The sequence below is a fragment of the Pseudochaenichthys georgianus genome, chromosome 17 (genome assembly GCF_902827115.2).
Source record: "Pseudochaenichthys georgianus chromosome 17, fPseGeo1.2, whole genome shotgun sequence".
Taxonomy (NCBI): Eukaryota; Metazoa; Chordata; class Actinopteri; order Perciformes; family Channichthyidae; genus Pseudochaenichthys; species Pseudochaenichthys georgianus.
Window position 1 is genome coordinate 32105644 of NC_047519.1, and position 22419 is coordinate 32128062.

The window sequence follows — 22419 nt, forward strand, 5'->3', positions numbered from 1 at the left end:
ATTACTAATGTGGACAAAGTCTTTTTGATGTCTGAGTTCTGGACCTGCTTCTCTCCTGCTGGGTTCAAAACAAAAAGGCCATGATCCAAATAAGGAGATGGGAGATCTAGAGCAAGTTGTTCCTCCAAGGAGCCTTTGGAGAGGTGAAGTTAAGATTAGAGAGGGGGGGCACAGTTGTAGAGTAGCCCGGGCGGGGATTGGCGGAAAGGGGTAAACGGTGGGAAAGGGCTGTCACTGGAGACTGGGGCTGTCTCTAAACATCCAGACAAGTTTAGATCACACAGAGCTCCAACGTCTCTCCGTCTGCATCCTCCTCTCCTCTCCTCCTTCTCTCCTCCTCTCTGCATCTGCTGGTTGCTCTCAGCGTCAACTCTTCTGAGCCTCTCTTCCTCTGAGCTTCTGCAACAGCTATTCACCTCACGTTTTCATCCAAAGCCACTTCCAAGACACTGAGACCCAACTGTCACCATGGAGGCCATCAAGAAGAAGATGCAGATGCTGAAGTTGGACAAGGAGAATGCCATCGACCGAGCAGAGCAGGCTGAGTCCGACCAGAAGGCAGCGGAGGATAAATGCAAGCTGGTGAGACAAGCTGATGGATGAGATGGAGCAATGTGTTCTTGTATAACTCTAATTTAACACATCTGGAGTTAGCTTGGCAATAGTTAGATTCTTATTGTGACTTTCATAAATACTCTATAAGATAACATGCTTTATACATCCCACTCAGGAAGAAGTGCAGATGCTAGAGAGCTACTGTAACAATACTTATACTTTGGTTTGAGTTATGATCTGACCAAATTGTACTTATAAAGCAACACAAATATATAAAATGAATTCATAACAGTTTAACATCAACAAGATTATTTTAATTGTGATTTTGTGTTAATTTTATGATTTTATAAAATAATATTATTTATGTTGTTATTTTGATTGTTTGTAAAACACAGTGCTATTTGGGTTATGTGGCGTTTAGTTGCTGATCATATCAATTGGATTTGTGTTTTTTAGTCTGTTTAACCACTATTCATGCAGATGTATTGGGCTAGATTATTATTATATTTATAATAATACAAATCATTACTATTTATTTTGTTATTTTCATTTCATTATATTTATTTTATTATTATTTTTAACAGAACATGGCTCAATTTAATCAATTTTCTATTCATATATAATATTAAATTATCTGTATGTTTTATATTAAATTAAAATGCACTTTCCCTCAAGTAAATACAAAACATACCAAACCACTTGTGCAGTCTGTAGAGGAACTTTATATCAATGTCAAGTATTTCCCAAAGCACCGAATGCAGCCTAACAGAGAGCAGCTGATACTGAGCCCAGGGGTTTTGTCTTTTAGTGGACAGGAGAAGTAGAGGAAGTCCACAGGGACGCACACACAGAGAGCCGAGTGACGCCTGCTGGACATTTCATCAGCAGCGAACCAGAAGGATTACTTGAAAGTACCAGAAAGGATGCTGCAGGAGTTTAAATAACTCATTTATAGCAGCTGTTGCTCTGAGAACTACACTACCCAGCATCCTAATTTATGGGAGTGACATATCAACAAAACATAAAATCAGCACAACCATATTTGGTGTTGCAGTGCGAGAGCCTTAGACAGTTTGGTATTTCCAAGGCTGACTTCATGATGGTGTCCTTAAACCACTTGATACAAGCAAAGTAGAGTCTGGAGATGTAATGTGATATTTGAGGTTGTCTAAATAGAGGCAAATATTGCACAGTGGGAGGTGTTGTCATCATGGGGCTACAAGAGGAATGCTAGTGAGCAGGGAGTTGGAGAGGATCTACAGGATCTGCATTAAAGCAAGTGGAAAGAATCTTCTCTGGGGTTTCTAATGTCGTAGGCAAAGCCTCAGAGAGCAACATAAGTGACAGTTGGCAGATATGGACCCCCAGCATGTCTTGCACAAAGGAACAGTCAGCATGAAATCCTAGAAGATTATGCAGAGCTCTTTAATTTGTTTGGATGGCATCGATACAAGAGATGCTTTCTTTGCTATTCTTGGCACGATGGGACAAACATAAGAGTGCAGTTAGGATGATGGAAGGCCCTGAATATACACAAAACTGAAACTCAATCTGAACACAAGTTACAAACAGTCTTCTGCAGCAATTAAAAGATCAGTTTATCCAAATAACAAAACCATTTTAAGAATTCCGCATTAATGTGGCTTTTAAAAAGCAATGTCCTGGTTTTACAATCCTTCGACTTCCTCACAAAGGGTTTGAATCGAAATGACTTTCTACCAAAGAAATAGTTCTAATGAAAACCTTTCACAGCATTTTCTATAGGTGGTGGGTGGATTATTGTGTTCATTCATGGTTCAGCATTCAGTCATGCATGGTTCCCAGAGAATGAATCCTAATGACATTTGTCTTCTGATGTTTGATCTAGCGCCATCATGAGGTTGATATTTGAACTTTTAAGAGTCATTCTTCTACAACTAATGGATGCTTTGGTGTGACAATATTCATGTCCTACAAGAATTCATTGCATTCCTCCGGTGCTCCTCCTACACTTCATCTAGCACGCTCATAAGGAGAAATCAAAGTTCTTCCAATAGTTGGTTTTATGACTCAATACCTGTAAAAACAACATTCCCATCAGCCTTGGTGTTGAATGCTAATAAGCAAATGCTAAACATTTTGCTCGTGCATGTAAGCATAGGGAAGCCACAAAGTTTAGTCCTGTTTTGAGAAATGTATCTTAACTCGGGACTGCCATGTCCCCAAGTGCTTCTGGTTTTATTGACCCATCTTACTTAAGTGCTTTCAACCTTTCAGCCATCGCTGTATCGAAACAGTCCTGGATTTTTCCATTCAGTGTTTCATTCATACTTACTTGGTTTGGTTTTGCTGTGTCCTTCCTGACTCTCTGTCACGTTTGCCTTCTTTCAGCTGGAGGACGAGCTGCTTGCTCTGCAGAAGAAACTGAAGGGAACAGAGGATGAGCTGGACAAGTTTTCAGAGGCCCTGAAGGATGCTCAGGAAAAACTGGAACTGTCTGAGAAGAAGGCCGCGGATGTGAGTTAACCACAACGCCATCTGAAACACATTAACCACATAACAGTGGAACACCACAACTTCTAAGTTTCAGTTTTATAACGTATTGATTACCACACTTTCAGTTGGACTAAACTAAATATGATTCCATGGTTGACAAAAGACCAGCGAGAGAGACATTCAGGGTTTGCAAAGAGACTCAAATTAATCTAAAAAAAGTAGATAAATAAATAAAGTGCCGAATGCACTCAGTCTGAGTATTTCTATCACAGCTCACACTCCCAAAAGAGTCATGCCTGAACTTGCATTTTTGACGTTTGGTTGTTTCTTCAGTGATGAAACAGCAGCAATACGTATAACACTGACATTCAGATAATATAAAAACCTATTTTTAAAGCTTTTTGTGTAGCTGTAATCTTGAAAGATGAGGGGAAATGTTATTATTTAAACAAAAAAAGTAAACAAGAAGGCAGTAAGGAGGATCTTATAGGCACATGTTTGCCATCAGATTGGATTTAAACACAGGAAGGAAGGTAAGGTATTTCTTCCAACAACCTTTAAAGGAATCCTGAAATCACTGTACTTGTATCTTTTACTTTCGTGTTGAGAATCGTTGACAATCACTGAGTTATTGGTCTTTGTGAGGTCTGTAATGGAGCCATTTCTCAAGCACAGACATAACTTGGCCAGCCTGTAGCCGACCAGGAATCCCAGGAATGCAGCTTAAGCAAACAGAGAAGCCCATTCTGCAGTTTCTAATTAAATCAATGCTCTGGCCTTTTCTGGGGGCGGAGATATTACACTCTGTGCTTTAAATGGCCTTACAGTACCTTAACTCATCGAAACCAATGGGGAATGACCAGTATGTGATCTGTCTTTTACGGCAATGTCCCATTTACCTGACAAATACTGTTCTGGGTGTCTCTGACCTTAAGCTAAAGGTTAAGCAGAAATATGTAGACACAAATAGACTAGCTTTCCACTAAGAGTTAGATTTTCTACTTCCCCCCCCCCCCCCCCTTACTTTGGTGTTCGCGGTCAAATTTGACCGGTCCTGTTTTAACTGCTATTACATTAACACAAAAACCATTAATCATCACCAAATTTCATTTAACACCCTTTCAAACTGTAAATATTGTATCAGACTACTGGTGTACTGCAGTAAATATACAAAGAATAGACACTGAACATGTATTGCGTGTGACAGGTGTGATCCATGTGGGGGGATGGGCACATAAGAGCGGGAAATGTGTCAAATTGTTCTGTGTGTGTGTGTGTGTGTGTGTGTGTGTGTGTGTGTGTGTGTGTGTGTGTGTGTGTGTGTGTGTGTGTGTGTGTGTGTGTGTGTGTGTGTGTGTGTGTGTGTGTGTGTGTGTGTGTGTGTGTGTGTGTGTGTGTGTGGTGTGTGTGTGTGTGTGTGTGTGTGTGTGTGTGTGTGTGTGTGTGTGTGTGTGTGTGTGTGTGTGTGTGTGTGTGTGTGTGTGTGTGTGTGTGTGTGTGTGTGGGGCCTAGCATTACTATACTACCTAAATCTGTTTACACAGTCACGTGTGGGGACTCGCCTCCCTTATGGGGACAAATTGGAGGTCCCCACGAGGGGAATCATTAATTTTAGGGTGAAGACTTGGTTAGGTTTAGGGTTAGGGTTAGGGTTAGGCATGTGTTGGTTATGGTTAAGGTTAGGATAAGTTTCCAGGAAATGCATGGAAGTCAATGTAATGTCCCCTGATGTGATGTATACATGGTATGTGTGTGTGTGTGTGTGTGTGTGTGTGTGTGTGTGTGTGTGTGTGTGTGTGTGTGTGTGTGTGTGTGTGTGTGTGTGTGTGTGTGTGTGTGTGTGTGTGTGTGTGTTTGTGTTTGTGTTTTATCTGATCCGGATGGTTACTAATTCCATTTCTTTATGGCGGTCATTTTTGACCGGGAACACCATGGGTGTTTCAAAGTTTACTAAATCATCCAAAATGCAATGAAAGTGGTGATCAGCAATTGCATATGTTCACATGTCTCAATTCAATTCAAAACCTTTATTTATCCAGGTAAAATCCAATTGAGATCAATTATCTCTTTTTCAAGGGATACCTTTCTCCTGTGAAGGATATCATAATGCCTTAATGCAATCGAATGTAAAACAAAAAAGTTATGATTGATGAAAGTAGTAAATCGGTCAGATTTAACCGAAGACAACAGGAGGGTTAAGGTCTAGATTTGAAGTAAGATGCATCTTGGTAAAAAAGGTGATGCCTGTGGGTTGTTGAACACACATCATTACTATAGTTTAAACTGAGATGTATTTGTATTATTGATTATCTGATTATTTTCTTGGTTATCTCAGATAATTGTTTTGTCTATTTAAGAAGTCAGAAAGTAGTGAGAAAAAAGACTTTTTACAATTCTCACAACTGAGAAACTAGTGAATGTGTAATATTTAGTTTATTAGAAAAGTTGCAAATATAATGTATTCTTCAGTTGGATGAAAGCAGAGGTAATCGCTAACTGCTGGGCATTGCAGCCGGTCCCACCTCCACAGGTGCCCTCGGGCCAGATGCAGGGTCCTCAGCTGGGACCCCCCTTCACAGATGTTTGGCCCCTTTAATCTCAGTACATCTTGGTGGGACATCTCCCTCCCTCTCCCTGCAACTGGTCCTAAAATCCTCGCTTAACCCCCTTTGCATCTTTCTGTATAGCCAAAGCCAGACCCATAACACTAAAACCGAATTGAACACATAGCATTACATATAAAGTAGATTCCACAGTATGTCCAAAAAAACAGGTCAGATAACCCTAACCCTAACCCTCACATTACAATGTGTTCATTACAGATAATCCAAAACCAATTATCAGATTTGTGTTGTTCCAGCACTACTTCTTCTTCTCATAAGTTTCACACAGAAAATGATTGTGATACATGGACAGAAAATGACATTTAAGGTTTTTCTAAAAAAATGAGGAGGAGGCATAAGGGGGCGCTGGAGGAATGTGTCGCCACCATTTACATTCAAAACTGCTGCAGGTCAACAACCCGTTGAAAAGATTATTATCGCCCCACCCTTCACCCTACCTTCTACATGTCTTTAAACCCTTTATTTCTATACAGTCTACAACTTGCCTCTTTGTCCTTTAAAAAACTGTTCTCCCCCCCCCCCTCACACAACCATGTCCAATCTCGCATGATTCACATAAAGTGTCGTAGGAGTGAATCACACCTATGAATCAGATGAGGTAACTTCCTGATCTCTATGCCCTCCTCCTGCAGAACAAATGCAGCCTAAGCAACACCTTACGTTTGCCATATAAGTCCACAATAGAATTGACGTTACACACCTCTTTTGTGGAGGAAACGACCAAGTGCCGTCCCCTTCTGAATCCTGTGATGTCATCTGAGACAGGCTCCTTCACGGGATTGGAGGATCTCGCCATATATTTCCTGAAAACTCCCAGCCCTTTTTCCCCCCATCTCAACCCAGCACGTCTCTGACTTCCTGCCCTAGAAAAAAAGTTTTCCTCACAGTCCGCAACTTTGAGGCGAATCAATAACTGTTTCACGGATACAGCCAGTCGATCCAGACTGCTACATTTGCCGGGCTACTTCTTTTTCGTTTGAAGAAAATAAAAAGCAGTCGATATTATGGAGGTCGTGAAGAAGAAAATCCAAACCCTCCAGCTACAAGTTGATGAGGCAGAAGACCGTGCACTGGCAGTACAAAGGGAGTTGGACACTGAACGGGAACAGCGAGAAGAAGTGAGATAATTAATCATGTATCCAACTTCAGTCGCATTTTTACTTTTATATTAACTTTTTGAGCAACTTTTATTGTGGACTGTAACTTAAGGGATTCACACGCTAACTGTCAGTGATAATGAGACACGCAACGCCCCTGTAAAGAATTTCGACCTTTTCCTGCGTATCTCATTTGAATTGTTGCCGTTTCTAACTTAAAATGTGTCAATATGATGCTTTTTAGAGGTTTGTTGGAGGAAATTGCATATTTGTAGAGACATGACGTATGAAACTTGTGTTCGGCTGCGTTATCTAACTTTAACCCGCCCTAGTTCTGCATAAACCACCAGCAAATGCAACGACAGCTTCAGTCGATTATTACATTAACCGTCAGCGTGGTTGCTTAAGGTGTGGCAGGCTTTATACGATTTTCTCCCAATTTATGTCAAAGGTTGTTTTGTCAATCATGCATTATTCCTTGTTCTGATCGCCCTTTGAGCTTTTTGTCCGAAAAACATTTGACACATTAGGAGCTGTAATCCTTCTACACAGGAAGAAGAGCGCAGACGTGGTTATCTCTGATATCAGTCCCACAGGAAACAGGCCCAGAACATGCAATCTGTCGTCCCCCAAACATACATTCAAAAAAGTCAGACCAGATGTTCCACTTCAGATATTTCAGGGTTAAGTTTGGCCACCCTGGTTTTCTGCTTCAACAGTTTTCAAAGTATCTGCTCAAGATTCAAAGTCCAGAACTCATCAGGGTTGTTGAAAGTGAAAACAAATACACGGAAGAAATCTGACTTATTGGACAGGAGGATAAAATGAAATGTATTTATGCACATAGTCTTGTGATTGGTTCCACAGAATGTAGGCATTATTAAATAATCTATAAAACACTCTTTATATTGAGATCAAGAAACTAGTATACATACATACACACACTTATTACACATTACTCTGACTACAGTATCAAGGAGGCATTGCACCAGAAACAAAGCGCCAGTTTAAAAAAATAAATGATATGAGTTAGTTGTATAGTTTGTTTCCAATGTGCAGCTGGGTCCATTCTCCACAGTATCCTTCCTCTTGAGGCAGCAGCTTGTTTCCTGGCTGACCTGTGACCTCTTTTCCTCTCTGTGTTGTGTGTGTGTGTGTGTGTGTGTGTGTGTGTGTGTGTGTGTGTGTGTAGGCAGAGAGCGATGTGGCATCTCTGAACCGCAGGATCCAGCTGGTGGAAGAGGAGCTGGACCGCGCTCAGGAGAGACTGGCCACAGCCCTGCAGAAACTGGAGGAGGCTGAGAAGTCTGCGGATGAGAGTGAAAGGTGAAAATCAACACTGCCGGCAGTCATTTTACACTAACCACAAAGTTGTAGACATATCTACAGTATTAGAAAAATTATCATCTCACAGCATCAAGGGTCATACATTTTGATAAGGAGCAGCGAAGAAGAGCCTTGCGGTATGACTTACTGTAGGCCGCAACATATTAGTAATATTTCAAGAAGATATAGATTCTAGTTTTGGAAATCTAATACAAGAAATGTAATTAACATCTCGATGGGATGTACGGTCAAGTTAGACGTTTGCTGTACAAGAAACAGACCAGATAAAACTTCAAAAGATACCAAATTAGAGCAAAGGAAGCTAAACTATGTACCACAATACATTAAAATGTATTTAAGAATACAAATAATTAAAGGATAGAAGTCATTCCAAATCTAATATTAGATTTGAGTAGCTATTTCAAATATCACAGTATAGCCTTGATGATTAATCAATCCTGTAATGATTATGAGTTATACATGTTAAATGTTTGGTATGTCCAGTGAAACCTATACTCATTTGTTGCTTTTATTGAGAGAAGGCCTGGAAAAGAGTTCTGTCACCTGCATTATTCTTAGACTCCGACCACAAAAATGAACACGAAGTCTGAACAAACTTGTGGTGACTTTTTTTGTCCTTTTTGAACTAAAAGTCTGTCTCTCTGTGATCATCAGAGGAATGAAGGTGATTGAGAACAGAGCCATGAAAGACGAAGAGAAGATGGAGATCCAGGAGATGCAACTCAAAGAAGCCAAACACATTGCTGAGGAGGCGGACCGTAAATACGAGGAGGTAGAAGTCAAGAAGATCACATTTCAGCTAATTTTCAGTTTGCAGACGTCATTTCTGTTAACTGTGTTTTTTCTTTTTACAAATCTAATGTCAGGTTGCCCGAAAACTTGTCATTCTCGAGGGCGAGCTGGAGAGGGCAGAAGAGAGGGCAGAAATTGCAGAACTGTAAGGAGAAATAGGAAATGTTTAATGCATGTTTACCAGCATCATTACATTGTCAACATCAATCATGTTCAGAGAATTCAGATGTGTTTCCTCTATTCAAACAGTAAGTGTGCTGACCTGGAAGAAGAGCTGAAGAACGTCACCAACAACCTCAAGTCGCTAGAGGCTCAGTCTGATAAGGTGAGTGTTGTTAATCTCTCTCCAGTGTGATGGACCAGCCTGCTGTTTTATCTTAAAGAAAACTTCACATATTCACAACCACTCGGCTGTTCCCCTGCAGCAGCAGCAGCAGCAGCAGCAGAGCATTCGTAATACATTTAATTGAGTAGAGGAAGTGTTACCCAGTTGTTGGCAATGAACAAGTTCCATGTTCCTCCAACAATGTATAATACAATATACTTAAAACATAAAAATGACATTTAAAATAGTGCCAAAGGACATTAAAATACATGTGGAGTAACTTTGTTTCACAATTAAAACCATGTTGTATTTATTGTTTGCAATTAATTTCCTTTCCTTTCTGTCTCTATAGTACTCTCAGAAAGAAGACAAATATGAGGAGGAGATTAAAGTCCTGAGTGACAGACTTAAGGAGGTAAGTTGATGACCACTAGAGCTCTGAGGGAATCTGCGTCAGAATGATTAATGTTTGTTTTTTTAAAGGCCGAAACCCGTGCAGAATTCGCAGAGAGGACAGTGGCGAAACTGGAGAAGACCATAGATGACTTAGAAGGTACACTTCATTTTTATTCTTGTTCTCAATCCTTTACTGACCATTCTTTACTCAACCTTTGTTCAAATCTTTAATTTTCTCATTCTTAATCTCTGCTCTGATTTTTCTCTTTCTCCTGATTTTCCATCCTGGTCTTCAATATGTCTTCCTTGTCCTCCACCTGCTTTCCTCTCTGACCTTCAGACGAACTGTACACTCAGAAACTGAAATTCAAGGCTATCAGCGAGGAGCTGGATAATGCCCTCAATGATATGAACACCTTGTAAACATTGCATTGACCTCAAGATGTTTCCTCTTTCCCTTTGTCACTTCTTCCCAGATTTAAAGCACTTTGTCTTTTATTTTCTCTCTTTGCACTTACTGTCCCTTGCTCCTTTTTTGTTAAACTAAAGCTGAATAAAGATATTTTCTCTCTTTTTACTGTGTCCTGTCATTTCAGTTGAGCCTTCTCTTCACCTCGTTTCAGCTGTAACATTTCCTTTGTTAATTTGCCATCATGAAAAGGCCGTTGTAGGGTTACTTCTTGTATACAAATGTGTTTTTTTTGTTATGTTAGTCTGCTTTAAACCGATTTTCCTAGAACGTATGTAATCTGTTCACTAACCCAGCCATTGTGTTTCACATCTGCTGTTACTTTCTATTGCAGAGAACCTATCAAAAGAGAAAGAGCAAAACCTAGGAATGCAGCAAGTCCTGGACCAAACACTGCAGGATCTCAATAGCTTGTAAAATGCCAAGAACAACATCAAACGAATACAAATAAAAACATTTGTTTTGTAAAGGATCTTTTCTACATGCCATCCATTCCCTGTAATTCCTCTCTCTAGTCCTGGTTGTTAAAAACATGTACCCCTTTTTATATATTTATGGTTCTTTTGTTTCTTCCCCGCTTTTTTAATAATGGTTTTGGGTCCAAATGATAATCAGTTTGGTTGCTGGAAAATGTGTTGTACTTCAAACTCTGAGCACAAATAAAGATGAAGATGAAGATGATGACATGAGTTTGATGTGTATGTTGACAGTGTGTGTATGCACCATTTTGCATGCAGAAAGAGCTCACCATTTAATTAACATGTGCTAACATGCACAGCACCCTTTGTGCTCTGCAAAGACAACGATACTTCTTAGCTGAAAGTCTTCCTGATCCCTTAACAATAATATGATTTACTGATATTTGTTTGTTCATGAAGGTGTCAGTCATCTCATTAACCACAGCAATCAAATGACATGACCAGATAAGTTCAATGTTAAAGATGTCGAAATAACATACATTAAGAAGTCCTTATTCGGACGTTTATTGCCAAGTAGGTTTTCACTTAGCAATCGATCAAAGTGTATTTATATAGCCCAATATCACACATTTGACATTTGTTTCAGTGGACTTTACAGTTTGTACAGAATATAAATATGATGCCTCCTGTCCTTGGACCAAATGCTGGTGGATGTCAACAATCCTGTGGGAGCCATCATCGAAGAAGTAGCATGGTGAGAATCAGGCAGGACCACAGTGACAGGCTCAGCCACGACTCCGGATCCCACTATAGACAGACACCAACAATACATTTGGGGAAAGCCGGGTTATTTGGAACATGAGTACACAGGTACAAAGAGAAAGAAGTAAGGTAAAAAGTAAAACATTTTTTCGGTAATAAGCTGTTGTAACGAAATATATTTGTGTGAACTGTGTACATGTAAGTCAGAAATATATGAGCTAAAAACAGAATTGAAAATGATATATTGTACAGGAATAACATTTTATTGTAATAATAAATAAATACAATGCAAGTATAATAATAACAATAATACATGGGATTTTTATAGCACTTTTCCTAATGCTCAAAGACGCTTTACATAAAGGAAAAAGTCTAAGTACTTCAAGAATGTGGACTACTTGGGTTAATGCTTCCACCACTAGACGGAAACAGTGACTGAAGGGTAAACGCCCACTGGTGACAGTTATAAGCTGCAGGGAGATTCCGGGCCAGCAGGGGGCGTTATTTCAGTATATCTCAGTACCTCCACATCACTGGTTCGCCGGGCGGGATTTCCGCAATAATATCAAGTATGGCGAAGACATACGACTATTTGTTTAAATTACTGTTAATCGGCGACTCTGGAGTCGGGAAGACCTGTGTCCTCTTCAGGTTTTCAGAAGACGCCTTCAACTCCACGTTTATCTCAACCATAGGTACGGATTTGATTATGTACAATGTCTTTCTGTCTGTTTACAATGGCCCGTCTCAAGGGCTCCGTCTACTTGCTGGAATGCTAGCTATGCTACATTTCCGGCTGAAAGTAGTTGATCTTTTTCATTAATAAAGACTGTTTGGTTCTTCGAGATGTCATTAATATAATGTAACTCGCAAATAAGAGATGTCACGGGAACATATCGTGACCTATGTGTTTTGAAGGAGGCTAGGAAATTGGTAGAAATATGTGTGTTTCATTGCAATTTCTTTGCCGGGTGCTTCCACTTGTTAGCGGACGTTTGCGGTTAGCCAAGTAGCTTTAGCGCTAGCCAGTAGGTTCTGTCTACATCCTGGTAAGACACCGGAAAACCTTACATGTAGCACACATGGTTAATTTAACCATGATATATGCGCTTTTATTCTTTTATGCTCTTAGTAATGCTATATGACATGATAAGACTCCAAGACGCCTGTTAATACCTTTTCACAAGTGCATTTTTTTTGTAGCGCAGTAGGTAGCCAATGTTTGACAGGTACCGCTAGCTAGCAAACTATCGCTATGATTGACATGCATCGTACTTCTTTATCCCTCTAGGCATTGATTTCAAGATTAGGACCATAGAGCTTGACGGCAAGAAGATAAAGTTACAGATATGGTAAGTTGATATTTATTACTTGTTTCAGAACATTTCATGCGCTGGCAGGGTTTTTGTCAATATTTGGTCAGTAAAGTTCGGTGGCACCCACTTTTTTCAAGGCAATGTTAATGGTTCTCATAGATGTACAGTAGGATGCCTAAACGTCATTAACATTCTTAACGTTAGAGTATTCTTGATTTTTATAGTCGTTCAATTATTTTAAGATGTATGTACGTGTTCCAAAAGGTAATTTTAGCATATTTTATTTCACTTGTATCTATAGTTTGTGTTAATTACAGCCTACAAAATGAATTCATCCAAAGCCAACCTCTACATTCACCTGCAAAAAGTCAATTTAAAAAGAAATAACTTTACATAGCTGGCATATTTTACTACAGTTAAACAATGATTACAATTTCCACAAGTTTTACACAATTATTTTAAAAACTTGTTTCTTGCATTTGGTATATATTCTTTAACTTTCTGATACATTGAGATACCTTTTGTTGTTTCTCAGGGATACGGCCGGCCAGGAACGCTTCCGAACAATCACAACAGCCTACTACAGAGGAGCAATGGTGGGTGACGTCTTGTTTTTTCAGACAAATGCAACATATCCCTTTTCCTCCTTGAAGGAACATAAAGTTGCTTTAATACTCAACACATTTGATTTACTGTTTTTTTTCTTCTTCAGGGCATCATGCTTGTCTACGACATCACCAACGAGAAGTCTTTTGAAAATATCAAGAACTGGATAAGGAACATAGAGGAGGTAATAACTGGCTCAAATATGTCCTATTTTATCTGCCTACTTCTTCAAATATCCAAATGACAGCATGTGTAGAGGGTTGTTTTCATTACATTTCTCTGCTCTGGATCCAGCATGCATCATCTGATGTTGAGAAGATGGTCCTCGGCAACAAGTGTGACATCAATGACAAGCGGCAGGTGTCCAAAGACAGGGGGGAGAAGGTGAGAAGCTTGGATTACTTCAAATGAATACATTGTCTTCACATTATATTTGCTCATTAAGAATATTGGTATGATAAACAAATGAAAAAGACTGATGGTTACCTCCTTATTTATTTTTAGCTCGCATTAGAGTATGGAATCAAGTTCATGGAGACGAGTGCAAAGGCCAACATCAACGTGGAAAATGTAAATATACATTCATCCTTGAGTTATAGTGTGCCTAACAGATTATAGATCAGCCATGTAATAACATTTTTTTTCGGTTCACAGTCATTTTTGACACTCGCCAGGGACATCAAATCAAAAATGGACACAAAGCTGGTAAGAAGTCTTTGATAATACCACTTAGTTTTTGAAAAGGGGCAAATTGATGAATGTTACAATTGCTTTTGAGCAGCTGAACAAACTATCCATAGGCCTCTGGTTTTAGAAAGTATTTGAGGACTGTAAAGAAAGTGGCTGAACTATATAAGACCAAGCAGTTCGACATGACAGCAGTGACCTTTTTATTTGTCATTTTCACAGGAGGGCAACACGCCGCAGGGGGGCAGTCACGGAGTCAAGATCTCCGAGCCTCAGAAAAAGAGCAGCTTCTTCCGCTGTAGCTTACTCTGAGAACCGAGGCCTTCGATACTGGCTTCCAGCTGGCTGGACACAAATGGACTGTGCTTGCTCTTAGCACTTCCTTCCCCTTGCTTCTTTCTACCCAGTCCACACAATCCATTATATTCCTAGTAAGAGGAGGACTTCCCCTCCTCTCTTCCTCTTCTGAAAGCTTCCAGTGGTGCATCTCTTTCATTTTAAGGAGATCTGTTGTCTTCATGGGTCAGAATGCTTGATTGGTTGAGATAAAAACCAGGAGCATTGAACAGATGTTCCTTATCACACAAAACACAGGCTTGTTCTTTTGATGTAAGTCTCTTTGTACTATGCCCTCATATTTCACACGGCCAGTAGCACAACTGAAGATGAGAGAACGTTAAATTAATGTTCTGGGATTGCAAATACAAATGTGACGTTTAGATCTATTTTTAATAGTGCTATTTCCCGTTAAGTGATAAACATCAACCGAGACTGAAAGGCTTGAACTGAAGTGAAACAGAGTTGCACAAGCTTTCATTGTCATTTGAGGAGTTAACACTCGTGCCATGCATAAAGCAGTCAATGGTCAGAGAGGAATTGGATTAAAATATCTTACATTTGAGTTCAGTTTTCTGCCTGTAGTCATCGACATCATTTGAGTAGCTTAAAATAAGTTGTAACATCCGGTCCTGTTCATCGCACCCTGCCTTCCACTCTTATCTTTTTGCAGCAGCTGTCATGCTGAAAGGCAGATTGGCAATCCAGATTTCTCTTTAGATAAACTGCTGCTGGCACATTTTTAGTAGAACTTTGGTGAGGTGACGCGTTCCCGCTTTGGCTTCCTCTGGTGTAGTGACCTGAAGGAAAGTATTGTACACGGGTGTGGAAGGGAAAATGTGCTGAAGGTTACCCTTTTTACAGAAAGTTATCAAGATGTGCTCCGATTATAATTGAAATAACCCTTCAAAATTAAGTCCAGCGTGAAATGAGAGGGGGCTGCATTTAGCCATTATTTGTATTGATTATTCTGCCACTGCATTTCTTGATTATTCGATTTATGTGTTGGTCTCTAAAACATCTACAAAGTGGGGAAAATGGCTATTAAAGTCAAGGTGACGTCTTTAAATTTAAAATGTTGTCAGATCAACAGTCCAAAACCCAAAAGCATTCAATTTAAAATCACATGACACAAAGAAAATCCTCACATTTGAGAAGCTGCAACTAAACGTGTTCTATATTTGCATGGGATTGCTTTAAAGCGTTGGCTGTTTGACTTTAAGGTGTTGTAGCAGCTCTGATTCACAGTCAAGCTAAATGACGTCTCTGGTTATTTGATCAGAAATTAAAATCACTTTTAAATTTTTCACACTGTAAGCCCCCCCCCCCCCCCCCCTCTTCTGCTATCCATGCAGCTCTCCTTGCACTTTACCAGTAACTCATGTTTTGTGTGTAGTCTGTGCCAAGTGATAGTTTTGCAATACAAGTACTTAGTTAAAAACATTTTGAGTCTTGGTAATATATTGGGCATAATTCCTAAACTCTTTTTTACCACACCTACTTATAAATGACTTGATATCCTTTGCTATTTCACTTCTAGTGATCCACTGTCCTGGTATTAGTTCACTGAAAAACATTGCCCCAATGTACTTATATATATTTATATAAAGAAAAGACAAAAAAAGCCTGTTTCTATGCTACTGCCCTGCCAAATTATAGTTTAAAAAGTAATGTTTCTTGGCTTATTACATGAATGCTGGCTTGGTGAAAGCTCAAAGGTGCTCCCACTAGTATTATTGTGCGTTTGTGTTTGATAGTGGCCCTTTAGTTTGACAGCTAGGTGGCACCAGAGGCACAGTATGCACTAGATGAACACCTGAACTCACATTTTAATCAGTATTTTATTCAGAGCGCGAGCCACAGTGAGCTATATCTGTGCGTTCGAAACATGTACCCACTATTTGACATCTATTTCCACTGTTCCTCGTGTTTCCTTCCTTCATTTCTCACCAGTCTGAAAATCGAACTCCTATATGCACAATATCGAGGGAGGATCTGCTTCTGCTTGCCTGCACTTTTTTTGTATTATTATTATCAATTCATTTGGGACCTCATGGCCATTTGTCTTAACTGCTAATACTCAGTTCTGTCATAGGTGAGCTATGCATTGTGAATCTTGGACCTGTGCATATTTGTGTGATGTAATTTCAGACGTAGACCTGTACAGTTGAATGTATGGGCTTTTTGTTGTGTCACTCGTTGAGCCAAAAACAGGACTGTAGAAATGGCATTGCAACAACAACAACGCGAGTTGAGTTTATCATGATGGAAGATTGAATAGAAAGAGCCTGTAATTGTGGAGCTGTTTTCTAACTCGAGTGATACTGTAGCTTTAATTCATAAACAGAAACGTTGGGAGCAGACTTTAGAGAGACTGAACTGCGTCATTGTCATCTGAAATGAACCTCCGTCTTTGATTTTTGTTTTGAAATCATACCCTTTACTAACATAATGTACATCCCTTTTTACAGCCATATTTTCATTCCATCGATTTGTGAAGTACACGGGGAGAATAATAAAAATACATTTTGAAAAAAAAATTGTAAATATCACATTGGAGAAAAAAAAGAGATCTGCTTAAATTGTACTGTACTTTCTAAACCCATATGAAAATGTATCTACAGTTTGTAGATATCTGTGCTTTTGATTTAATAAAATAAGATTATAAAACTAACTTTATTTCTAGTCACTGTCTTTATTGGCTGCCAGTTGACCCCATGCAGCTTGACTGCTTGCACAACAAACGCTTCTCTATTGGACCGCTATAACCCTGTGGATTATTCTGGCATGTGTTTTCTTTTATAGTCTTGTGTAACTGATCCCTTTTTTGATACAAAACAGATCTGCTGTTGATGGTCATAACTAATGAGGCTTGTCTTTAAAGCTTCGTCCATGACGTGTTATTTCTGCAGATACGATAAAGAAAGACGAATCAGCTCGGTATGTGCATACACATCTAATTTGTCTTCATGCAAAATGTCTAAGGGATGATTTTCTCTGATATAGATCAGTAGGTTTTTATTGGGTTTTTAGAACAAAAGAAAACAAAGTACATTTTAGTTATTCACAAGACTAGATTTAGTTTCTTGAGAAGTCAGGATTCCCCCACATTCCAGACACTCAGTCCATCATTAGGTGGTATTAAGAAATAAATGAAAGCTTCATTTCTTTATATCCGTATGTGGAAGGTGCTGTGAACAGAAATAAGAGAAGTTAGATTTATTCATTAGAAGTTAAAGTTAAGAACAGATATTATATTAAAAACACATATTGGATGACGGTCATTGATACAAAATATGTAATGATGAATTGTTCTTATGTATCCTTTGTAGGGGTTCATCATGTGGTTATCTCTGGCCTACCTCAGAAAGTCTGGAGCTCGGACGATCATGGTCTGGAAGTCCTCCAGGGACAGCCGTCCGTCGTTGTCCAGGTCCGACTCATCGATCACCTTCTCACACACCATCCTCACCTCGTCCTCCGTCAGCTCGTTACGGGTCAGTTTGTTCAGAGTCTTCTCCAGGTCGGACTTGCAGAGAAAGTCATCATTGTTGAAATCTTGCAGAATATAGAAATCAAGGAGATAGGAAATTATCTGTCAATGAATTTTGGACATAAAAGTATGTTTGAATATGTTGACTAGGGCTTAGCTAATGGTGGATGTTTTCCACTATTTGGACATGTTATGGACCAAACTGTTGAATAAACAGATGCATCTCTAATAAACATTGTTTTCATTCGTATATGAATGAAAACAGATTTCATTCATATATTCTGAACTAATCCTATCCAGGGTTACATATATTTGGTGACAATATTCAGGGTTTGAACTATATCTCTAAATAGCATTAATTATTTGTCTTACCCCGTAATGTTACTGCTTTTTCCTTATCCATATTAAGGCATTGTTTAAACACATTCTTTAAGCCTTACGTACTCTCCCAGTCCGCCATTAGAGGTTCATTTGAGGTACCTCGCTCATCATAACACAACCCTTCTGTTACAGTATGTCCTCCTCTATTGGTCTGAATAATGAATGAAAATCTTCCTTGACCCATGACCAAGGCCATGTGTTTGTAACTTCTTCATCTGTCAGCATTTGTTAATTAGAAGGGGGGCACTATTGCAGAGCGCAAACTGGGCTTTGAAGAGCTCTTTGCCTCTATAATGGGCCCCTTAATCATTTATAACATTCCATGCACCATCCGTCATGCTTACAGCTCCCAGACCCTGCACCGTGGTTCATTTTCATAAGCCTGCACATTGATGAAATGTGAAAATATACTTGTGTTTAACAACTGTTATGAAACTGACTTCATAGTTCAAATATTTACAAGGGATTAGATGAATGTGTTGCGCACAGGCTAGGTATCAGGGTGGTTTATCACACTCTTCAGTTAGGCCTACATGTTTCCTAATCTTCAGTTTGTAGTCCTGAAGATCCCGGACTGTCGTTAACAGCTCAAAAATCATACTTATTATTATATTACAATTACATTATGATCTGTAACCATTATTCCTGATGACATTTCCTACTTTTATTGGGTTTTACTTATAAATATGATTTATTTCTTATCCCTTTACGCAAAGTGATGCAGTTTTTCAGGTTCGCCCCATCTGGTTGGATGCAAACACACCATGTCTGTACAATACTGCACAATTATTGGTATTTGAACAACTTTTTGACAACTAATCTGAAAATATATTATAGCATATAAAACATGTAATGTTTTTGGTTTACTATTAATATGTTATGCTCATTTCTGCATACGGTCACCTTCAACATATGTTCAAGCCCAGTTTGAGACCACTTTCATACCATTCTCTGAATTAGGGTTTAAAAGATCAGAAGAAAAGAAAGAGGGGATTCAAAGTGAGAATGACGTTCATTTGAGTTATTGCTCTTACACATAGACCAGTAGGATCTGTGGAAAATAAAGCCATTCTCAACTAAATATATTTTTAAAAATTCAATACCCTCCATTTGATTTTAAAAAATGTACATTACTTTATTTTATATTTTACCATATATTTTGAAAGCGTAGTAGGCCTTGAGGTCACGCGGTGCCATCTCGCTCATGACTGAAAACATGTCCAAGAAGTCGTCCAGTGTCATGTTTCCCTCTCCGTCGTCAGAGAAAACCTCAGCGATCCTCTGACGAAACGGGTTGTCCTGCACAGAGGGGACACCAGCACCTCTTGAAGTTAAAACTGATGAAATCACAAAGCAATTAGACCTGTTTCCTGTTGGTCTGATGGCTTCGCTGTGCTCCAAGATTGTGTTTATGTTCAATTTATATATCATTTTCTTGTCGGTTTTTCTGTTATTTTAAGATCTCAAAAAAGCTCTTAAATTTGGATGAATGTAGGACAAATTACAATCTAACTTCATTTCTCAGGACATGTCAGCGACAAGCATGTTAACACACATGTGACTCCCTGTTATTGTGTAAAGAGGCATATAATTGACCCATTTCAAACAAGTGTGCCCTGAGGGACGCACCAGCTTTCTTAAAGTTTAAAGGAGTCGGGTAACATATAACGTTTCAAATAATTCTGTCGATTAGTTGGCCATTAATTATGTATTGGGAACACAGGGAGTGGGTCTACCTTCAGCTCTGGCATGCTGCCGATCAGCTCATATGGTAGCTTCACATCTGGCTGGCAGGTGTAGTCAAGGGGAACGAGCTGTGGCGCCAAATCCCGATAGCGGTCAAACAGTCTAGGAAAGGTTGAACAGAAATGTCTTTCAATATTAAATTACATGATATCGTTTCATATTATGTATTTGATATTACATGGGGCAGATCGTATCTAAGAAATATAAAAAAAACTCTATTTCTCTCTTTTTATTATCCACACGGAAAACAATGTCTTAGCACAGTCAAGCAAGAATTTTAAAACAATGTGATTTCAATGGTAGCCTGCCCCACAGTAGGAGAGGCCTCATGATATTGTAGTTTAGAGTTACAGTAAAGTATTGTGCAGAACAGAACATAAAATGTGCTGTATAATGTCTAACCAGCAATAACTTTGATACAATAAGATGTTGATACCAGCCAGATAATTTGATTCAGGAGAAATGCTATAATTTAATTTCTCACCTGAGAATTTCTTTCCTTGTAAAATATGTACAGTCCTGTAAAAACAATCAGATTATGGCAGGAATGTTGAGAAATTGAAAAAAAAGTTATGATGCAGCGTTTCTTAATCTAGTTTGACACTAGTTCTAGAAAAATGATTCGGCACAATATAAAAACTCGTAAAGGTCATGCATTTTAAACAATTTTTGTATTTTTAACCAAGATGTATTTGCCACAAAAAGTACTTATACTTAATGTTAATATCTGTGTATAATCTTAAAAAACGTGTAATATTATTTCTAGGGATATTAATATAGGTTAGAAATACATGTAATATTACTATATGTATGTTTACCTTACTACAGAAGTAAGGTCAAATAAATTCCATGTAGAGGTATAAAGTGGCAACAAATTAAAATACTATATAAAGTACTATTGCCAAAGAATAACACTTAAGTACAGTACTAGAGTAAGGTATCTCATTAGACCAAATGTTTTTAGTGAACTTCCACCACTGATTTTACATCAAAACAGGATGTAAATACGACTTTATCACTTGATTAAAACATGCCACTATATGCATCTTGTTACTAACGTTACACCACAAATGACCTCTGATGCATTGACTGTAAAAAGTCCAAATACTTTCCTTTTTGAACTGCATATTTGGAGGTTGAGACATGACGTCTGACAGGCCTATTGCCCTTGTTTACAGATGCTGGGAGCTGGTATTGATAAGCGATGCACCAAAGAGAATGAGGCTAACTGTCTCAGTCAGAATGAAACAGGATTGACACCAACCTGATAAGAATCGAGCTGCTGTGCTGTGAAGATGGTCTGTTTATTCCCCATGTCCGAGTGCACAAACGCCAAGCCTCAGGTCCATCGCTGCTCCAGCATCTACTGCTTTTTTAGGGTGTGTGGATATGTCAGATATGAAATGCTGGGACAAAAGGAAGCCGGAGCCAAAGAGGAGATCAGGTGTCGGGCTGCCACCGGGCCTTTGGTCCATTATAATGGCAGCATTTCATCGTTTTCTCCATTGTGAATAGCAGCCCCTCTGACAATGACAATAAGGGCTGTCGTCCAGCATCATGCCAAGTGGTATCAACCCCTTTAGTGCCACTGTATGGCCGACGCCTCGCTCACAGCTCAGGTTACACTCTTTAGAGACGGGGTATTGTAGTGGGCAAATAGACTTTTTGATGGGAGACAAGTTTTGTTTTAGTTGAGACCTCCATTATTTGGAATATATCCAACTATTGAATGCTATTTCTCCTTCAGCTTTAGCACAGGTATTACAATAAGCTCAATGATAATGAATTGAACAGCAGCGCTATACGATCAATGCATTTCATCTCACTGTATTGTGCTCTGCAAAAGAAATAAGGAAGACATTCAATAGGAAGAAAAGGTTTTTATTCACAAAAAAAATATGTGAAATGCTTATGTGTTATCCTTTAAAAAGTCCAACATGGTGCAGGTTCATTTGGGAGATCGACTGTATCTCAGTGGGCACAGGCATGGGGGTCTGGACCTCTTAAGGAAGCCCCATAAAATGTAATTGGTTCCCAAATCCATCTGTGATGCAAATGATGCTACGCTTTGTTTCCCCTTTACGTATTCACTGTCAAAACTTTAAACCTCCATTGAATTAAATATTTTTCTTGATTAATAAATCCATCCATTTTTCTTGTGCTTGTTTAGGTCAAGGTCATTTGTTCAAAAGCAGTTTTTGGACAGTTTATTATTATGATATGAAATGTAGTATGTACTGTTTGATGGTAGGATATTAACCCTCCTTGTTTGCCATTATACTTTGGCCTGAAACAGGTATAACATTTATTTCTGTGAGGTATTACAAATCTTTTGACCACCATTGCTCTTTGCTACTTTACTACACCCTTCACATATTGCTGAAACAGTGTTTTTTAAAAGGCTTCACATTTACAATATATTGTCTACTAAATGTGTTGTTTCAGTTATTGTGCGAGAAGCTCCTCCGGCTGCCTCCACCTTTGTTTTCCCGAATTAATTATCTTTCAAGGATGCTGCACGCCCTGAACTGTTGCTGCTTTGCAAAGTGTAGAACTAGGCAAACCAGTACAAGTGTCTACTACTCTTCATTAA

General features: G+C 39.0%; 3 protein-coding genes across 7 annotated transcripts; 2 read left to right on the forward strand and 1 right to left on the reverse strand.

The window, feature by feature from the left end:
- The first annotated feature begins 222 nt into the window (after window positions 1-222).
- On the forward strand, window positions 223-10761 carry LOC117462202 (tropomyosin alpha-3 chain-like). Of its 4 annotated transcripts, none has more exons than XM_034104316.2 (9): window positions 223-582; window positions 2926-3051; window positions 7944-8077; window positions 8753-8870; window positions 8965-9035; window positions 9140-9215; window positions 9568-9630; window positions 9699-9768; window positions 9952-10186. In XM_034104316.2, exons 1-9 carry the CDS (start codon window positions 469-471, stop codon window positions 10032-10034), a joined length of 855 nt encoding a protein of 284 aa, XP_033960207.1. In that variant the 5' UTR covers window positions 223-468; the 3' UTR covers window positions 10035-10186. The 4 variants fall into 4 exon arrangements, with proteins under 4 accessions (XP_033960207.1, XP_033960206.1, XP_033960209.1 ...); XM_034104315.2 differs by lacking the exon at window positions 9952-10186 and adding an exon at window positions 10415-10761 and having other exon boundaries at window positions 228-582; XM_034104318.1 differs by lacking the exons at window positions 223-582; window positions 2926-3051 and adding an exon at window positions 6389-6772.
- Window positions 10762-11770: 1009 nt separating this feature from the next.
- LOC117462036 (ras-related protein Rab-8A-like) lies at window positions 11771-16880 on the forward strand. The gene is made up of 8 exons (XM_034104073.1): window positions 11771-11956; window positions 12553-12613; window positions 13113-13173; window positions 13290-13367; window positions 13478-13567; window positions 13688-13753; window positions 13838-13888; window positions 14093-16880. Exons 1-8 carry the CDS (start codon window positions 11833-11835, stop codon window positions 14180-14182), a joined length of 621 nt encoding a protein of 206 aa, XP_033959964.1. The 5' UTR covers window positions 11771-11832; the 3' UTR covers window positions 14183-16880.
- Window positions 16881-17226: 346 nt separating this feature from the next.
- Window positions 17227-21488, reverse strand: cib3 (calcium and integrin binding family member 3). 2 transcript variants are annotated; one of them, XM_034105256.2, is made up of 6 exons: window positions 21091-21488; window positions 20311-20345; window positions 19817-19928; window positions 19232-19379; window positions 17569-17764; window positions 17227-17397 (listed from the first exon to the last, which is right to left on the reverse strand). In XM_034105256.2, the coding sequence occupies exons 1-6, from the start codon at window positions 21139-21141 to the stop codon at window positions 17376-17378; spliced, it is 564 nt and encodes a 187-aa protein (XP_033961147.1). In that variant the 5' UTR covers window positions 21142-21488; the 3' UTR covers window positions 17227-17375. The 2 variants fall into 2 exon arrangements, with proteins under 2 accessions (XP_033961147.1, XP_033961148.1); XM_034105257.2 differs by lacking the exons at window positions 19817-19928; window positions 20311-20345.
- Window positions 21489-22419: the final 931 nt, after the last annotated feature.